Source organism: Macaca mulatta, chromosome 6 (genome assembly GCF_049350105.2).
Source record: "Macaca mulatta isolate MMU2019108-1 chromosome 6, T2T-MMU8v2.0, whole genome shotgun sequence".
NCBI classification, from domain to species: domain Eukaryota; kingdom Metazoa; phylum Chordata; class Mammalia; order Primates; family Cercopithecidae; genus Macaca; species Macaca mulatta.
The window spans coordinates 77,874,004-77,894,867 of NC_133411.1; the positions used below are offsets into that span (position 1 = coordinate 77,874,004).

At 39.5% G+C, this 20,864-nt stretch overlaps 1 protein-coding gene across 6 annotated transcripts in view; it reads left to right on the forward strand.

The window, feature by feature from the left end:
• Positions 1–20,864, forward strand: part of BDP1 (B double prime 1, subunit of RNA polymerase III transcription initiation factor IIIB) — a 114,838-nt gene that overhangs the window by 63,103 nt on the left and 30,871 nt on the right. For all 6 annotated transcript variants that reach the window (XR_013418373.1, XR_013418374.1, XM_015140253.3 and 3 more), the window contains exons 22-26: positions 700–830; positions 8,982–9,183; positions 9,453–9,646; positions 10,659–11,043; positions 17,724–17,846. Coding sequence is in view for 4 of the 6 variants with exons in the window: in XM_015140253.3 (XP_014995739.3) it covers positions 700–830; positions 8,982–9,183; positions 9,453–9,646; positions 10,659–11,043; positions 17,724–17,846 (1,035 nt within the window). In the remaining 2 variants the exon portion in view is untranslated. The remainder of the gene's footprint in view (positions 1–699; positions 831–8,981; positions 9,184–9,452; positions 9,647–10,658; positions 11,044–17,723; positions 17,847–20,864) is intronic.

Here is a 20,864-nt window from a genome sequence, read left to right on the forward strand (position 1 = left end):
AAGTCATTACATATTATAACTTTCTGTTACTCACTTAATACTATGTTAAATGGCTTTCTGGATCAATAAATATGTTAGTTACATCATTTTTGCTGTATAACATGCTGTTTTGAATGACAGTTTAATCTCTTACTGATGGGACTTTTGGTATTAGGAAAAAAGTAAGTAGTGTAATGCCTAAAAATGTTCATTTTAGGTAGTTCTTATTTTTCTGTTTAGCAGTGCAAAGTCTGGATTTAAAATAATCTTTATTTGAACCAAAAAGCTCTTTTTTTAAAAAAAAATTAAACTTTTGTTTATTTTAAATTTCATAGCAGGTGACTATTATAGGTTTCAAAGTATTATGTAAACATATCATTGCAATAATCTTTGAAAATTTTCTCTGAACTAGGTATCCTTGTTTTGGCAACAGAATATGAACATTACATATCCAGTTTGAATCTAATTTTAAAGAATTAACCACCGATGGTGGTATGTGCCTGTAATCCCAGTTACTCAGGAGGCCGAGGAAGGAGGATCACTTGAGCCTAGGAGTTTGAGACCAACCTGGGCAGTATGATGAGACTATCTTGAAATAAATAAAAATTTAAAAAAGAAAAGGGATTTTAGAAAACCAAATATCTTTCTTAATGATGGAAATATTTTAAGAGGTATATTCTGCTATAAAAATAACCTACTAATATGATTTTGTCTTTTCAGTCAAATCCTCAAATTGAAACTGATATTGAAGTTCCCTCCTCCACAGTTTCAGAACACAGAATGTGTGAAAATCAAAGTCAGGTGATTCTTGTAGAAAACCTTCATATTAACAAAACAGATGAAACAATCAGGTGAGTTTGCTTTTAATGAGAAAAACATAAGACTTTTCAAAGATAAAAGTTATATATTTTTGCATAGTTGACTTTGTATATTAATAACTTCACATCTTGAAAATGTTAAAAGGATGAAGTAATAAATACTTTTGATACTAGAGTCTTTTAAATCTGCTTCTCGAATACTGTATGAATTGCATGGCTGATATTCTCTTAAGTATATGATATTCTCTTAAGTATATGTAATTTCTCTGAAAAGTTTGACAAGCATCCTACTTCTTGGTACTGAAACTAAACTTTTAATAGTAGTCAAAGATTCTTAAGTTCTTTGTATCTTTTTTAGAAATTCAGGCCAGGCGCAGTGGTTCACGCCTGTAATCCTAGCAGTTTGGGAAACCAAGACGAGAGAATCGCTTGAGTCCAGGAGTTCAAGACCAGCCTGGGCAACATAGTGAGACCTCGTCTCTATAAAAATAACAAATACAAAATAAAAGATGTTTATAACCTAGTGACTAAAGTTCATTAATAGTTAGTGCTATAAAGTACTTACTGTATACTATATTTAGAGGTAACTGTATCAAAGCCAGATGGTAAGAATGATATCTTGGGATGAAGAAGTTTTAACATTACCACTTTTATTTATTACTTGCTATCTGCCTTATTATTATTGATATTAAAGCAAGATGTGTTCTTTAGTAAAAACGCCTTTCCTTTCTGTGTATAGTTCTTGGTCCATCTAATTTACCGTCTTTGTAACTAGAACATGTTTTAGTGAGGTATTTATTAATTTTCCTCCAGGATGTTTTCAGCACTTAAGAATATACTTTAAATATTCAGCTTCCTTTAATTAGGTAGAGTGACTTTGGCTTTCTGGGAAATGCAGAGGAGATGTTATTGTATCCTTTTTTTACCCTCTCTAGTTGGGTGAAGCTAGAATTGGGGCATGTTAGGTCATCTGTCGAAACAGGTGCTATTGATTTATATTTTCTTTTATTATATTTACTTTTTGAGACAAGGTATCTCACTGTGTCGCCCAGGATGGAGTGCAGTGGTGCCGTCACAGCTCACTGCAGCCTCAACTTCCTGGGCTCAAGTGATCCTCCCACCTCAGCCACGAGTAGCTGGGACCACAGGTGCACACCATCATGCCTGGCTATTATTTTTGTATCTTTTTGTAGAGATGGGGTTTCAGCATGTTGCCCAGGCTGGTCCTGAACTCCTGAGCTCAAGTGATCCGCCTGTCTCGGCCTCCCAAAATCTTGGGATTACACAGTGAGCACCATGCCCGACCTCTGTTAATTTTAGATGCTTGAAGCAGTTTGCTTTCATTTAGACAAGTTTCTAATGTGAAGTTTTTATTTTAGTATGGATTACTTTTTTTTTTGGAGACAGAGTCTCAGAGGGCAGTGGCTGGATTGTGGCTCATTGCAACCTTGGCCTCCTAGATTCAAGCAATTCTTGTGCTTCAGCCTCCTGAGTAGTTGGGATTACAGGCACCTACCACCACACCCTACTAATTTTTGTATTTTTAGTAGAGACAGGGATTCACCATGTTGGCCAGCCTGGTCTGGAACTCCTGACCTCAGGTGATCCATCCACCTCAGCCTCCCAAAGTGCTGGGATTACAGGCATGAGCCACTGTGCCCAGTCTGGATTACTTTTCTTTCCAATATTACAGCCCCCACCCCCTGCCCCCGCTTTTTGTCTTAAAAAGCCTTACATTTTTTTTTTTTTGATGTATAATAGTTATACGTATTTTTGGACATGTAATATTTTGATACATTATATACAGTATATAATTATCAATCAGAGTAACTGGGATATCCATCACCGCATACATTTATCTTTATATTGGCAACATAATTTTCTAGCTATTTTGAAATAATACAACAAGTGATTGTTAACTATAATTTTCCTACTGTACTGTTGAATACCAGAACTTATTCCTTCTATCTAACTGTGTTTTTGTACACACTAATCAGCTTCTCATTACTCCCTTCCCTCTTTCCTTCCTAGTCTCTGGTGAGCACCATTCTAATCCCTACCTCCATGAAATCCACTTTTTAAGCTGCTACATATGAGTGAGAATATGCAATATTTGTCTTTCTGTGCCTGGCTTATTTCACCTAACATAATGACCTCTAGTTCCATCTGTGTTGCTGTGAATGACAGGATTTCATTCTTTTTTATGGTTAAATAATATTCCATTGTATATATATATACCACACTTTCTCACTTTTTTTATTCATTTGTTGCTGGACACTTAGGTTGATACTATGTGTTGGCTATTGTGAATACCACTGCAGTAAACATGAGAGTTCAGATATCTCTTTGATACACTGATTTCCTTTCTTTTGGACATATACCTGGCAGTAGGATGGCTCAATCAAATGGTAGTTCTATTTTTAGTTTTTTGAGGAACTTTCATACTTTTTTCCATAATGGCATTCCTACTTTATATTCCCATGAACAGCATATGAGTTTTCCCCTTTCTACACATCCTGACCAGTATTTGTAATTTTTTGTCTTTTTAATAGTAGCCATTTTAACTGCAGTGAGATGATATCTCAGTGCCGTTTTGATTTGTGTTTCCCTGATGATTAATGATGTTGAACATTTTGTCAGACACCTGTTGGCCATTTGTATGTCTTTGAGAACTGTCTGTTTAGATCTTTTGCGTATTCTTTAATCAGATTATTTGTTTTTTGCTATTGAGTTGTTTTCGTTCCTTATATATTCTGGTCATTAACTTTTGTGAGATGGATAGTTGGGAATTTTTTTCTCCCATTCTGTAGGTTGTCTCTTCACTTTGTTGATTGTGTCCTGTGCTGTGCATTGAAAAGTCTTTCCATATTGCTTTTAAGATTAAGGCCAATTTTTATTTCACATTAATTTTAGGTTCCCTTACTAAGCCATTTTTTCAGTTTTTAAAACTGGATATTTTATTGAAAATTTTTTTACTAAAATTCATTACACTTATATTACAAATGCAATATTGGATTAGGTTTATGATTGATCCCAGAGCAATTTAACTCTGATAATGTCTAGGAAACATTACAAATGAATTTGTTTACATCATTCACTTCTCCTAATTACTAACTATGGGATTATTTTCTATGTATAATCCCTTTTTGATCTTAAAGAATTATAGAATTTTGGCCGGGTGCAGTGGCTTACGCCTGTAATCCCAACACTTTGGGAGGCTGAGGCGGGCAGATCACAGGGTCAGGAGATCGAGACCATACTGGCTAACACGGTGAAACCCCGTCTCTACTAAAAATACAGAAAATTAGCCGGGAGTGACGGCGTGTGCCGGTGGTCTGAGCTACTCCGGAGGCTGAGGCAGGAGAATGGTGTGAACCCGGGAGGAGGTGCTTGCAGTGAGCCGAGATCGTGCCCCTGCACTCCAGCCTGGGCGACAGAGCGACACTCCATCTCAAAAAAAAAAAAAAAAAAAAAGAATTTTACCACTGAAAATAACCTTACATACTCATTTATTCCACAAACGTTTTAGTGTCTGCTGTGTGCCAGGTGTTGTTCTAAGTGCTGATGATATACGAATGAACAAAGAAAAAAATGCTGTTACTGTGGAATTCATATTCTAATTGAGAAACAGATTATATAAACAAGAGAAATAAGTTGAATAAATAAGTGATAAATAAGTAGAGAAAAATAAAGTTTTGAGTAGGGGGTATTGTGATTGGGGATTCAATTTTTAATCAGCAGTGACCAGAGAAAGCATCACTGAAAGGGTGCATTGAAGGCCGGGTGCGGTGACTTACGTCTGTAATCCCAGCACTGTGGGAGGCTGAGGCGGGTGGATCACCTGAGGTTGGGAGTTTGAGACCAGCCTGACCAACATAGAGAAACCCCATCTCTACTAAAAATACAAAATTAGCCAGGCGTGGTGGTGTATGCCTGTCTGTAATCCCAGCTACTTGGGAGGCTGAGGCAGGAGAATCACTTGAACCCAGGAGGCGGAGGTTGCAGTGAGCCGAGATCGTGCCATTGCACTGCAGCCTGGGTGACAAGAGCAGAAGTCACTCTAAAAATAAAAAGGATGCATTGAAAAGAAGTGAAGGGCCAGCTGTGGTGGCTCATGCCTGTAATCCTAGCATTTAGGGAGGCCGAGATGGGCAGATCAGTTGAGCTCAGGAGTTCGAGACCAGCCTGGCCAACATGGCAAAACCTTGTCTCTACAAAAAAAATACAAAAATTAGCCAAGTGGGGTGCTGTGCACCTTTAAGAACAAAAGAAAGAAGTAAAGGAGTATGTTGAGTCTAGGGGATGTCCTGGGGAAGAGGAAACAATTCAAAGCACTAAGGCAAGAGGAGAGTATGCTGGCATGCTTGGGGAACAGCAAAGAGGCCAACGTAGGACAGAGTGCAAAAGAGGAAGAATAGTAGATGTATGAGAGGTAAAGGCTGAGGATAGAGATGGATAGATTATATAGGGCAATTGCAAGGATTTTGATTTTTACTCCAAGTGAGCCTTTAAAACACTAGTGACCTTGAGGGCAGCCTTCCCTAATGCTTTCATTTATAATTGACTAAATAGATCTAGAGTGCTTAAGTGACTTACACAAAGTAATATTGGCAGTTTAGCTTTTTTTTTTTTTTTTTTGAGACAGAGTCTTGTTCTGTCGCCCAGGCTGGAGTGCAGTAGCAGTCATGGCTCACTGTAGCCTCAATCTCCCAGACTCAAGTGATTCTCTTGCCTCAGCCTCCCAAGTAGCTGGGACTGCAGGTGTGTACCGCCACACCTGGCTATTTTTTTATTTCTTGTGGAGACAGGGTTTCACCATGTCACCCAGGCTGGTCTTGAACTCCTGGGCTCAAGTGATCGTCCTGCTTTGGCCTCCCAGAATGCTGGGATTACAGGCATGAGTTGCTGTGCCTGGCCAAGCAGTTTAGTTTTCAAGATTTATAACTTTCAGACTAGCAGATTCTGCAGTTACATAGGCAGTGTTTCTTGAAACAAACTTTCTGTGTTTCAGATTATTTTATGCTTAGCCTTTGTATTTCTTGATGAGAGAGATCTGACTTTAAAACTTCCTGTATGGGGCCAGGAGTGGTGGCTCACATCTGTAATCCCAGCACTTTGGGAGGCTGAGGTGGGTGGATCACGAGGTCAGGAGATCAAGACCATCCTGGCTAACACAGTGAAACCCTGTCTCTACTAAAAATACAAAAAATTAGCCGGGTGTGGTGGCGGGTGCCTGTAGTCCCAGCTGCTCGGGAGGCTGAGGTAGGAGAATGGCATGAACCTGGGAGGCGGGGCTTGCAGTAAGCTGAGATTGCGCCACTGCACTCCAGCCTGGGCGACAGAGCGAGACTCCATCTCAAAAAACAAAAACAAAAACAAAAACAAAAATTCCTGTATGGAAACCTGTCACGCCCGTTGTCCCCCACTTTTTTTTTAACCTTTTCTAGTTCGTGAAGTATATTTCAGCTGTTAGCCATACAGTAATTGAAAGTAACTATCTCTGTATAGTTTTTGTTTGTGTGTTTGAGATGGAGTCTTGCTCTGTTGCCCAGGCTGGAGTGCATTGCGTGATCTTGGCTCACTACAACCTCCGTCTTCTGGGTTCAAGTGATTCTCCTGCCTCAGCCTCTTGAGTAGCTGGGATTGTAGGTACCTGCAACCATGCCTGGCTAATTTTTGTATTTTTAGTAGAGAAGGGGTCTCACCATGTGGCTAGGCTGGTCTTGAACTCCTGACCTCAAATAATCCATCTGCCTCAGTTTACCAAAGGGCTGGTGGTATAGGCATGAACTAGTGCGCCTGGCCTCTCTCTGTATAGTTTTACAGTTAGTTTATTCTTAGGTTCAGCATCTTGTAGGTTGTTTTTTTGTTTTGTTTTGTGTTTTTGAGACAGAGTTATGCTCTTGTCGCCAGGCTGAAGTTCACTGGCATGATCTTGGCTCGCTGCAACCTCCATCTTCCAGGTTCAAGCAATACTCGTGCCTCAGCCTCCTGAGTAGCTGGGATTACAGGCGCCTGCCACCACACCCAGCTAATTTTTGTATTTTCAGTAGAGATTGTGTTTTACCATGTTGGCCAGGCTGGTCTTGAACTCCTGACCTCAAGTGACCCACCTGCCTTGGCCTCCCAAAGTGCTGGGATTACAGGTTTGAGCCACCACACCCAGCCAATTTGGCGTTTTGTTGTCCCTTTTGACTTCAGTAGCACATTGGGCTTATTTATATTTTATTCTTAAATACCTCTGCAGAATCACATTTGATTGTAAATAGCTTATACTTAAATATGATTTGTTTTCCCATATAATTAGTCTACATTAGCCAGCATTGTAACCTTGTTAGAATTTCCTGTGAACCTCCGTGTTGTTTACTGCCAGAAGAATGTAGGAGGGTTAGTACATTTGGAAATGTGGTAACTACTCCTAGGTAATTTTTATTTAGGAATATTGCTTAAGATTAGTTTTTAGGCCAGGCGTGGTGGCTCACGCCTGTAATCCCAGCACTTTGGGAGGCTGAGGCAGGTGGATCACCTGAGGTTGGGAGTTTGAGACCAGTCTGGCCAACATGGTGAAACCCCATCTCTACTAAAAATAGAAAAATTGACCAGTCATAGTGGCGCATGCCTTTAATCCCAGCTACTTGGGAGGCTGAGGTAGGAGAATCGCTTGAACCTGGAGGTGGAGGTTGGGGTGAGCTGAGATGGCACCATTGCACTTCAGCCTGGGTGACAAGAGCGAAACTCCGTCTCAAACAAACAAACAAAAAAGATTAGTTTTTTTTTGTTTTTTTTTTTTGAGATGGGGTCTGGCTCTGTCGCCCAGGCTGGAGTGCAGTGGCCGGATCTCAGCTCACTGCAAGCTCCGCCCTCCGGGTTTACGCCATTCTCCTGCCTCAGCCTCCCGAGTAGCTGGGACTACAGGCGCCCACCACCTCGCCCGGCTAGTTTTTTTGTATTTTTTAGTAGAGACGGGGTTTCACCGTGTTCGCCAGGATGGTCTCGATCTCCTGACCTTGTGATCCGCCCGTCTCGGCCTCCCAAAGTGCTGGGATTACAGGCTTGAGCCACCGCGCCCGGCCAAAAGATTAGTTTTTAATGCAGATCTTTCAGAGAACTCATGATAGGTACTTATATATCCAGTTATTCTTTATAAATATCCAGGTTTATATTATTATTATTTTTTTTTTTGAGACAGAGTTTCGCTCTTGTTGCCCAGGCTGGAGTGCAATGGTGCAACTTCAGCTCACCGCAACCTCCGCCTCACTGCACCCTCCACCTCCCAGATTCAAGTGATTCTCCTGCCTCAGCCTCCTGAGTAGCTGGGACTTCAGGCATGCAGCACAATGCCCGGCTAATTTTTTTTTTTTTTGGTAGAAATGGGGTTTCTTCATGCTGGCCAGTCTGATCTTAAACTCCCGACCTCAGGTGATCCGCCCACATTGGCCTCCCAAAGTGCTGGGATTACAGGCGTGAGCCACTGCACCTGGCCTATATTAGTTTTTAAGCTTCCTAATTCAGATCCTTGCCAGTGGGTAAAATATTTTCCAGGAAACCATTAGATAGCTATTCAGGTTACCTTGGGAGCTGAATGCTACTCTCTTGAATGCTAAAACATTGTCTTTTTCTGATTTGGCAGATACAAATGGATTATATTGAGAAGCTTATGACATTGGTTGTCAGTAAACCCTTTTTAGTGGGATCAGGCATGTGGTAGGAGAATAGACTCTACCCTTCAAGCCTACTTTAGAACTAGAAGGATCAAGCTGGTTATAACTGTCATATATTTGTTCATGCTTTGGGGGTCCAATTGAAGGCATTTGTTTAAAGTGCCATCATGAAATCCATCTTCAGCTACTTGCATTTTTTTTTTCTGATCTTGTGATTTCTCTGAAAATTAAAGTAGCATGAAATCACATAATAGAATAAATAAATGAAAGTTTAAAAAGATTAATATTATTGTAAAACTTCTTCAGGCTATATAGAAAATGGAAGCTACAAAAGCTTTGTAAGTTTTTCCTTTCATATCAGCAATGTGTGGTTTCATTTTACTTGCTTGATTTTGTTGCCAATTTATATGTAATCCTTTGAACATAGAATTGATTTGTATCCAAAATTGTCTGATGTAACAGCTGTTATATCAACAAGAAATTCTGATTTTTCTTCTTCAATATGATTCATACTTCATTCTAGACATGAAAATAAACTGTATGTTCCTAGTTCAGCACAAATGACAAGAAGGAAATTCCAAAAGGCTAAGCCAAATTTGGGAAGAGCACACAGTAAGAAAGAGGAACCAATTTTAGAAAAAAGCACAACAGATCAGAGCAAGGAAGGCAAGCCAGAAGATCATTTGCTGCAGAAAGGAGCTTCCAACACCCAGCTCCTTCTAAAAGTAAGTTTGGGCAAAAAAAAAAAAAAAAAAAATTCTCAATGAGGTCTATTTTGTCAAGATCATGAAGAGCATGAGTAAAATATAGTTTTGACTTCCTTCCATACTGTAACCATTTTCATGAAAAGTGACTTTCTAGTGTTATAAAAGATGAGCAACCAATTGCTTGTAATATATGTGTAAACTTGGAGATTTAGGCCAAACTAACAAACCAAATTAACATAGAGATTGTTTCTGTAGTAATAACTGTTTAATTTCTTCTTAAATCTAAGGAAAAAGCTGAGCTTCTGACATCTATGGAGGTTTCAGCGAGAAAAGATTGTGTAGGTTCCAACGAGTCTGCTTTGGCAAAAATAGATGCTGAATTAGAAGAAGCTGGACCATCAAGAAGGGTTGGAGAGGAAACTGTAGGAGATAATTCACTATCTTCAGTTGTTGAAGAGCAATATCTCAATAAACTAACAAGGTAACATTTTATTTAACAAAATGTTTCACAATAGGAAATAAAAATCACTTAACTTTTACCTTAACTTACTGGTAGAACGAAATTTTTGGGTGTTGAGTCTGTTAGACATGGGTAGAAACATGACCAAAGAGTAGTAATTAAGGTAAGTAATTAAGGTGCTCATTTGAATGGAGTCACAAACAAAATGAAGAATACCCTACTTCTATAGTTTTCAAAGAAAATGGAAAGAAACTTAAGTTCTAGAAACCAACGCTGCTCTAATGGATTTCTGCTGCCTCCTTTTTCTTTTAACCTATCTGTTTACCCAGTAGGATAAACTAATACCACCTTTTGATCTCATATTCTGTATTTGTTGGTCCTGTGTGTGTGTTTTGTTTTTTTTGTTTTTTGTTTTTTGTTTTTTGTTTTTGAGACAATTTCATTCTTCTCGTGCAGGCTGGAGTACAATTGTGTGATCTTGACTCACTGCAATCTCCACCTCCCTGGTACAAGTAATTCTCCTGCCTCAGCCTCCTGAGTAGCTGAGATTGCAGGCGTGCACCACCATGCCCAGCTAATTTTTGTATTTTTAGTAGAGATCGGGTTTCACCATGTTGGCCAGGCTTGTCTTGAACTCTTGACCTCAAATGATCTGCCTGCCTCATCCTCCCAAAGTGCTGGGATTACCGGGATGAGCTACTGCTCCCAGCTGGTTCTGTGTCTTTTATCCCTTTTTCTTCTAATAATTATCAGTTTTGTGTTTATTTTATCTTCACTTACTTATTACAGGAAAGAATGGCCCAGAATTAAAAACTTACTATGAAAAATTTGTAGGTAGATAACTAAGAATTAACTCTGAATGAGAAACTAGTAGTTAATTCCTTTTTTATTTTCACAGCATAAGATTTTAAAAGAATGGGTGGTGGGCATTTTCATTTTAATGACTGGAACCGGAGTTTCACTCTAAAAGTTTGGTTTTCATTGAAATTATCCTTGCATGCATATGACCTTGTTGTTTTGATTAAACGTCTAGCTGTCCACAACCGTTAAAAGAATCAAATTACTCTAAAATTGCTCTGGATGGGAAAACAACTATCTCTTCTGCATCTGAGTATGAGAGAAATCGTGGTGAAAGGAGAAGTCACAGAAAGATCAAACCAAATGTCACCAGAGGTCGTGGATCAAAACGAGTTCGGGGTAAGACCTCTAAGAAGGAACCTAGAGCTTCCAAGGCCATACTGGTGACTCTTCGGGCTTCCCAGGAAGAAGAAGATGATGCTGATGATTTTGAGTCTGACTATGAAGAAGAAAGCTGTCATCTTGCTCCTGAAGAAGTAAACAAAGCTCCAGTATTTGTACCTGTTGGTCTCAGATCTCCTGAACCTGTTTCTGCTCAGATAGAGGAAACAATGGAAGAGGTTTGGTTTTTTTTTTTTAATCCTTGGTACTTTTATCTTACTTGGTTTTTACCTCTTGTTTCTTTTAGGGGATCGTTATTTCTTCTCTTAGTGATTATTAGGATTTGAAGAGTTCTTTCTCTAAATAACCTCTACCAAATATAATTTGGGGCTTTGTATAACCTTTTGTGATTGCTCAGACCCTATGGCGCAGGCCCAGCAAGGGAGTCAGTATAACAATGAGAGAAATCTGCTTACACTTGTACCTAGAAGCTGCTTAGTCTACTTTCTGATTAATCTTTCAAACATTTTGGCAGGCGTTTTCTGGTTGATAGAGAAGCGAGAAGGGACTTACTTGTTTTCTTTTTTAAAAAAAAATTGGGCCAGGCGTGGTGGCTCACGCCTGTAATCCCAGCACTTTGAGAGGCCAAGGTGGATGGATCACCTGAAGTCAGGAGTTTGAGACCAGCCTGACCAAGGTGAAACTCTGTCTCTGCTAAAATACAGAAATTAGCTAGGCATGGTGACAGGTGCCTGTAGTCCCAGCTGCTGGGGAAGCTGAGACAGGAGAATTACTTGAACCCTGGGAGGCGAAGAGTGCAGTGAGCCAAGATCGCGCCACTGCACTCCAGCCTAGGCGACAGAGTGAGACTCCATCTCAAAAAAAATAAAATAAAATAAAAATTTAAAAAGTGCTAAAATACATGTAACCTAAAATTTACTATCTCTGTCTCTCTGTTTTTTTTTTTTTTTGAGACAGGATCTCACTCTGTCACCCAGGCTGGAGTGCAGTGGTGGGATCTCAGCTCACTGCAACCTCCACCTCCCAGGTTTAAGTAGTTCTCCTGCCTCAGCCTCCTGTAGCTGGGACTAACAGGTGTGCACCACCACACCTGACTAATTTTTGTATTTTTGGTAGAGACAGGGTTTTATCATGTTGACCAGGGTGGTCTTGAACTCTTGAACAACTCAAGCAGTCCACCAGCCTTGGCCTCCCAAATTGCTGGGGTTACAGGCGTGAGCCACCGTGACCAGCCATCTTACTCATTTTTAAGTGTATGGTTCAGTGGCATTAAGAACTTTCACATGTACATGTTGTCATGCTACCATCACTACCATCCATCCACAGAACTCTTTTTTAAAATAAATTAATTTAGAGATGGGGTTTTGCTACATTGCCCAGTCTGGTCTCAAACTCCTGAGCTCGGCCTTCCAAAGTGCTGGGATCACAGGCATGAACTACTGTGTTCTTTTTTAAGATGATTAAGACATCCTGCAATGAGTGGTTGTCCCCTAGCCTGGCAAAAAACCAAGATACAAGATACAAACACTCAACACCTGTCCCTCGAGCCCTATCCCTGTCCTGTCTGGCCTGGTCACTCCCAGGTCTGCCTTGCACCCCTGGCAAACTCTTTTTATTTTGTTAAAACTGAAATTCTATACCCATTAAACAATAACTCTCCATTCCTCCCCCTAACCTTTTGGCAACCACTTTTTTACATCTTGGCTCTGTAATTTGACTCCTCATATAAATGGAATCATACAGTACTTTTTTGTGTGACCATTTTATTTCATTTAGCATAGTGTTTTCATAGTTCATATATGTTGTAGCTTATGTCAGAGTGTTCTTCATTTTCAAGGTTGAATAATATTCCATTGTGTGCATGTATCACATTTTGTTTATTCCTTTATTATCAATGGACACTTGGGTTGCTTCCACCTTTTGGCTGTTAGAAATAATGCTGGTATGAACATAGTTGTATAAATACCTCTTTGAATCTCTGCTTTTACTTTTTGGGGGATATACCCAGAAGTGGAATTGCTGGATTGTATGTAAATTCTTTTTTTTTTATTTTTTTTTTTTGAGATGGAGTCTCTCTCACTTAGACTGGAGTAGAGTACAGTGGTGCGATCTTGGCTCACTGTAACCTCCATCTCCCAGGTTCAAGCAATTCTCCTGCCTCAGCCTCCCAAGTAGCTGGGATTACAGGCGCCTGCCACCACATCCAGCTAATTTTTTGGTATTTTTAGTAGAGGTGGGGTTTCACCGTGTTGGCCAGGCTGGTCTCAAACTCCTGACCTCAAATGATCCACCTACCTGGGCCTCCCAAAGTGCTGGGATTACAGGTGTGAGCCACTGCACCCAGCCTGGATCGTATGTTAATTCTATACTTAACTTTTCAAGCAACCTTTATACTGTTTTTCACAGGGTTATATCATTTTACATCCCTATCAACAGCGTACATCCTCACGGGTAGTAGCCATGTTGTAACTTTTGATAGTAACCATCCTAAGGGTTGTGAACTAGAGGAACATATTGAACGTATTTAGCTTCGTTACACTTTTGCCTCTTAGTCTGCCATTCCAACTTTGTAACTTCAGAGTTTTCTGTTCTGCCTCAATTTTCAGTCACTTCTTTGGCTTACTGAGGAGCTTATCTGAGTCAGTTTTGGGTAAGCATTCATGATAGTTTCTGAGTCATTTGAAATGAATCAGAGTTAACTAAGATAGTGGCAACAATAAAAGAAACAATAAGAAACATTAAACAATTCAAGTAATGTTTAAGATAATTAAAGTAAACTTTAAATGTTAATGTAATTCCATTAAGAATTAACAGATTATCTGAATTTGTAAAGTCATATATGAAGGGAAGTCAAAACCTACTTTTATTTACTTTTATTCAGTGTTAATAATAAACTGGTAAATGTTTTAGAGTAAATGAACTAATAAAATGGTTGAAGCTAATTTAAATGATGCAAAATGAGGTTTCTTTTTTTTTTTTTAAATGAGGTTGTTTCTTACAATTCAAAGTAAAGATAGTGAATGTGAGCATTATGTGAAACAAGAAAATGCAGAAGGAAGGGTAATTTTGTGGAAAGACATCTGGTTAATGCTGCATGAGAGTTCATTTAGCTATCTATTTTGCATTTTTCTTTCTTTAAGTGAAGCCAAATTGCTAGTGAAACTATGATCAGTAATTAATTTCTGAAAATTAGATACCAGACTGTATCCCTGAATTAATACAGGCTATCTTTTTAAATAGCAGTAATCATAGTAATTGAACAAGGCTTTCCTTAAATTCTATTCCTTGTGGCCAGCCTACTAAACAAGGAAATATATATGTTAGAAAAAATATATATGTTAGAAAAAATTTTCTTTAAAAAGTATTGAGGCTGGGCACAGTGGCTTACGCCTGTAATCCCAGCACTTTGAGAGGTTGAGGCGGGCAGATCACGAGGCCAGGAGTTCGAGACCAGCCTGGCCAACATGGTGAAACCCCATCTCTACTAAAAATACAAAAATTAGCTGGGCGTGGTGGTGGGCTCCCATAATCCCAGCTACTCGGGAGGCTGAGGCAGGAGAATCACTTGAAACCAGAAGGTTGTGGTGAGCCAAGATAGGACCACTGTACTCCAGCCTGGGCGAAAAAGCGAAACTCTGTCTCAAAAAAAAAAAAAAAAAAAAAAAAAAAAGCATTGAAAGGCCAGGCATTGGCGGCTCACGTCTGTAATCCCAGTGATTTGGGAGGCTGAGATGGGAGGATCAGTTGAGGCCAGGAGTTCAAGACCAGCCTATACAACATAACAAGACCCTGTGTCTGCATTCAATCAATAAATTAGCGAGGTGTGTTGGTGCATATTTATAATCCCAGCTACTCAGAAGGCTGAGTGGGGAGGATTGCTGGAGCCCAGGAGTTTGAGGTTATAGTGAGCTACAATCATGCCACTGCATTGTAGCCTGGACAACAGGAGGAGACAAAAGCATTGAAACACAATGGAACATTTTTCTGCCCTAAAGGGACATAAAGTGTTGATATGTGTTACAACATGGATGAATTTTGGGAACCTTCTGCCAAGGGAAAGAAACTAGTTACAAAGTGTCACATATTATGTGATTCCATTCATATGAAATGTCCAAAATAAGGAAATCCACAGAGACAGAAAGTAGATTAGTAGTGGCTTAGGGATTGGGAGATAGGGAAGAGAGGTAGGTTAAGGGAGAGATAGCTAGTGGGTATAAGGTTTATTTTTGAAGTGATGAAAATGTTCCACATTTGAATGTGGTAATGATTGCACATATCTGTGAATATCCCAAAATACGTTGAATTATACACCTTAAGTGGGTGAATTGTATGTTATGTGAATTACAAGTCTTCTTTAAAATTACGAAACTGTATGATGCTTAAAAAACCAACTTTTACTTTATAGAATATTCTCTTTTCCCATCCAGTCCCAACTCTTTAAGAAGAATTTTTTCTTCTCAAATCACCTGAACTTTAACATTTTTTGTTGTGTGTGTTTATTTTTTTCTTTTCTTTTCTTTTCGTTTCTTTATTTATTTTTTTTTTTGAGACAGGGTCTCACTCCGTTGCCCAGGGTCTCACTCCATTGCCCAGGCTGAAGTGCAGTGGTATGATTTCAGCTTGCTACAACCTCTGCCTCCCATGATTTCAGCTTGCTACAAGCAATCCTCCCACCTCGCCACCTGAGTAGCTGGGACTACAGGTGCATACCACCACACCCGGCTAATTTTTTTTTTGTATTTTCAATAGAGACGGGGTTTCACCATGTTGCCTAGGCTGGTCTCAAACTCCTGAGCTCAAGCAATCTGCCTGCCTCGGCCTCCCAAATGCTGAGATTACAGGCGTGAGCTACCGTGCCCGGCCTATTGTTTTTAAATTCATTTTTTTAGAGAAAAGATCTTGCGGTATTGTCCAGGCTGGCCTCAAATTCCCGGGCTCAAGCGCCCCTTCCACCTCAACCTCCGAGTACTTAGAACTACAGGCATGTGCCCCTGCGCTCACTTGAATTTTTTAGTTCATCCCAGTGCTATCAGATATTGTCAAAGATTTTTCTCCAAATTTTGTATCTGAGGAAACAGATGTGGTACATACAAATGTAATTATAACAGATAAGTCAGGGCACAGGGGCTCATGGCCACAGTCCCAGCACTTTGGGAAGCCAAGGTGGGCAGATCACTTGAGTGCAGGAGTTTGAGACCAGCCTAGGCAACACGGTGAAACCTCATCTTTACAAAAAATACAAAAATAAGCTAGGCATGGCGGTACATGCCTGTAGTCCCAGCTACTTGGGGGGCTGAGGCAGGAGGATTGCTTGAGCGTGAGAGGTTGAGGCTGTAGTGAGCCCTGATATTGCCACTGCATCCCAGCTTGGGCGATAGAGTGAGACCTAGTCTCAAAAAAAATAAGATATGTCTTGAAGGCAGATTCTCAGACTTGACTCTTTACTCACAGTTTCTACTCAGCCATACAATATTTTATACTCTTTTTTTCTGTTAATAAGAGAATAGGCCCAGGCGTAGTGGCTGTCATCGCACCACTGCAGCTGGGGTGACATGAGTGAGACTCTGCCTCAGAATAACAAAAGAAAAACCAACAAAAAAGATAATAAGAACCAGACTGTATTGTATATATTCTAGTAGGTAAATACTTTTTTAGTGCTCAGATTACAGGGCTCTTTAAGTAATAGGACTCAAATGGAGAGTAAATGTGAGTGAACTTCTTATTTTACATGGCTGTTGCCCTGGGTATCAAGAATCACGCAGGGTTTGGGGTTTTGGAAGAAGGGAGTTGGGGTGGGGGCAGTGGTATGATAAATATTTTATTTATATATTTATTTATTTTTGAGAACGAAGTGTTACTCTGTTGCCCAGGCTGGGGTGCAGCGGTGCAATCTCGGTTCACTGCAACCTCCACCTCCCAGGTTCAAGTGATTCTCCTGCCTCAGCCTCCCCAGTAGCTAGGACTACAGGCAGGCACCACCATGCCTGGCTAATTTTTGTATTTTTATTGGAGATGGGGCTTCACTGTGTTGGCCAGGCTGGTCTTGAACTCCTGACCTCAGGTGATCCACCTGCCTCGGCCTCCCAGAGTGCTGGGATTACAGGCGTGAGCCACTGCACCCGGTCGGATAAATATTTTTAAGGACTTTCAACTCATTATAGATTGCATTTATGGCAGTATATAATTAGTTGATTACATGTCTACTTTTCTGTTGGATTGTGAGTTCACTGAGGATAGGGACCAAACTTGTCTCATTTGACTTTATATCCCTGTACCCCTAGCCCTCTATAAATGTTAACAGACTGAACACTCTCTAAATGTTAACAGACTGAACAGAGAAATTAGGGGAAAGTAAAGAGAAAGTGAAGAAAATGGAAAATGAAATGCCAGACACTAAGAAGATGAGTCTTAGAAAGTTTGCTTACTGGTTGTAATAGTCACAGCCCCTTCAAAAAATTTAAATATTTTACTTCTGCAAAGTTGCTGTCAGTCAATAAAATAATTACTGCAGCAGCGCGATCTTGGCTCACTGCAAGCTCTGCCTCCTGGGTTCATGCCATTTTCCTGCCTCAGCCTCCCTAGTAGCTGGGACTACAGGCGCCCACCACCATACCTGGCTAATTTTTTGTATTTTTAATAGAGATGGGATTTCACCATGTTAGTCAGGATGGTCTCAATCTCCCGACCTTGTGATCCGCCTGCCTCGGCCTCCCAAAGTACTGGGATTATAGGCGTGAGCCACTGTGCCTGGCCATTCCGTTTCATTTTTTAAGTTATATATGAATGTGGATTATTTCTTTATTTTAGCATTTCATCTTACTTATTCATGTGGAAGATGAGGTTTTGTTTTGCTGTTTTTAATATGCCAAAATGAAATGATAAAACTTTATTTTGACAGCTTGAAATAACCGTGAATGTCCCAGATGTAGGATGCATAGCTGTTGTTGAACATGAGCTTCCTAACACAGATGTGACTACTGAAGAAATGAAACAAGAAGAAAATTTGAATGCATCATCATTTGTAAGCATCCATTTTAATATGTTTTGGCCTTTTATTCTTTGTTTACTTTGAAAAGACTGGCGGTTCATTTTGATAGCTTTAGGTTTACAAACACTTCTTAGCTAATTTCTCTCTGTAAGGGGCTGTTAGTCTGAATAGTAAAAACTAGTGAAAGCATTGATTTTGTTTGTTTTTGGGCAGAGCTCTTAATATCCTCATAGACTTTTACATTAACATTCAGTTGCATTAAATTTATACTAAGTATAAACAAGTTAAAATATATTTTGTTGCATTTTATTTGGCACTCTTCCATTATTGATATTTATTTGCCTTTGCAAGTGGAGGCTTGAAATTGTAACTTTTTAAAAACAACTTTATTGACATATAATTCACACACCATATGATTTACCCATTATTTAAAGTGTACAAGTAAGTGATTTCTAGTATCGTGCAAACATTATCACAGTCAATTTTAGGACATTTTCATCACCTCAAAAAGAAACCTTTTTAGCGGTCACTACTCATTTCCTCCCAACCCTCCCCAGCCTAGGGAACCAATAATTTGTCTTTTGTCTGTATAGATTTGCCTGTTCTAGACATTTCCTAGACATGAAATTATAAAATCTGGTCATTTGTGTCTGGCTTCTTTCACTTAATGTAACATTTTTACTGTTCATCTACGTTGCAGCATGTAGTGATACTTCCTTACTTTTTGTAGCCTAATAATATTCCATATGGATATGGTACATTTTGTTTATCTATTCATCCATTCATGAACATTTGGATTATTTTTATTTTTTGTCTGTTATACATAATGCTGCTGTAAACATTCACGTAGAAGTGTTTGTGTGGATATATGTTTTTATTTCTCTTGGGTACATTTCTAGGAATGTAATTGCTGGGTCTTATGGTAACTCAATGTTTCATCATTTGAGGAACTGCCAAACTGTTTTCCAAAGTAGCTATACCATTTTACATTCCCACCAGCAGTTTATGAGGGTTTCTGTTCTTCCATGTCCTTGCCAGCACTTGTTATTTCACTTTTTGTTTTTTTTGTTCTTTTTTTTTTTTTAATTTATTTTTAGATGGCCTTGCATTGTCACTCAAACTAGAGTGCAGTAACACAATTGTAGCACACTACAACCTTGACCTTCTGAGTGTAAATGATTCTCTCCACTCAGCATTCTAAGTAGCTGTGACTACAGGTGTGTGCCACTATGCCCAGCTAATTTTTTTTTTTTTTTTTTGGTAGAGGTGGGGTCTTGCTGTGTTGCTCAGGCTGGTCTCATACTCCTGTCCTCAAGTGATACTTTTCCCTCAGCCTTCCAAAGGGTTGGGATTACAGGCATGAGCCACTGTGCCTGGCTTGACTTTTTGGATCTAGTTGTCCTAGTGTGTGTGAAGTGGTGTCTCACTGTGGTTTTGATTTGTATTTCCTTGGTGACTAATGATGTCAGGCACATTTTATGTTCCTATTGGCCATTTGTGTATCATCTTTGAGAAATGTGTGTTCAAATATTTTGTCCGTTTTTCTTTTATTGTGCTATTTGTCTTTTTATTATTGAGTTGTAAGGAGTCTTTATATATTCTAGATAAAAGTCCCTTATCAGGTATATGATTTGCAAATATTTCCTCCCTTACTGTGGGTTGTCTTTTCATTTTCTTGATGATTTCCTTTAAAGCAAAAAGTTTTAAATTTTGATGTTCAATTAATCTATTTTTTCTTTTGTTGATCATGCTTCTGTTGTCAGATCTGAGTCCTTTGTCAAACCGAAGGCCATGAAGATTTACCCATTTTTCTTCTAAAAGAGATTTTTGCTTTTACATTTAAGTCTTTGATCCATGTTGAGTTAATTTTTGTACATGGATAACCTCATTATCCAACTTATTTCTTTTGCATATGGCTATCCATTTGTCATATCACCATTTATTCGAAAAGACTGTTCTTTCCACATTGAGTAGTCTTGACACTCTTAACAAAAATCAGCTGACCATAGCTGTATGGGTTTATTTCTGAATTCTGAATTCTGTTGCATAGATCTATATGTCTATTCTTATGCTAGTGATGCTATATTGATCACTGTTACTTTGTAGTAAGTTTTTTTGTTTGTTTATTTGTTTTTTTGGTGTTGAGACGGAGTCTGGTCTGTCACCCAGGCTGGATGCACTCCAGGTGGCGTGATCTCAGCTCACTGCAAGCTCCACCTCCTGGGTTCATGCCATTCTCCTGCCTCAGCATCCCAAGTAGCTGGGACTACAGGTGCCCACCACCATGCCCAGCTAATTTTTTTGTATTTTTAGTAGAGACAGGGTTTCACTGTGTTAGCCATGATGGTCTTGATCTCCTGACCTTGTGATCCACCTGCCTTGGGCTCCCAAAGTGCTGGGATTACAGGCATGAGCCACCGTGCCTGGCCGCTTTGTAATAAGTTTTTGAATTGGGAAGTGTGAGTTTTACTTTATTGTTTTTCGGAATGGTTTTGGCTATTGTGGGTCCCTTTCAATTTCATATGTATTTTATTTTTATTATGTTACATTTTTTTGGTACAGAGAGGGCCCCACAGTGTTGCCCAGGCAGGTTTCAAACTCCTGGCCTCAAGTGATTCTCCCATCTCAGCTTCCGTAAGTGCTGAAATTTCAGACACGAGCCACTATCCCTGGCCCCATATGAATTTTGCCTCATATGAATTTTAAAATCAACTTGTCAGTTTCTGCAAAGCAGTCAGCTAGGAATCTTAGTGGGATTGCATTGCATCTGGAGATCAGTTTAAGGGATAATGCAATCTTAACAGTGTTGAGATTCTTGATCCAAGAATATGAGATCTTTCCCCATTTATTTAAATCTTCTTTACTTTTTTTTTTTTTTTTTAATTTTTATTTTTAAGACAAGAGTCTTGCTCTGTCACCCGGGCTGGAATGCAGTGGTGCAATCTTGGCTCACTGTAACCTCCACCTCCTGGGTTCAAGCAATTCTTGCCTCAGCCTCCTGAGTAGCTTAGATTACAGGCATTTGTCACTACACCCAACTATTTTTTTGTA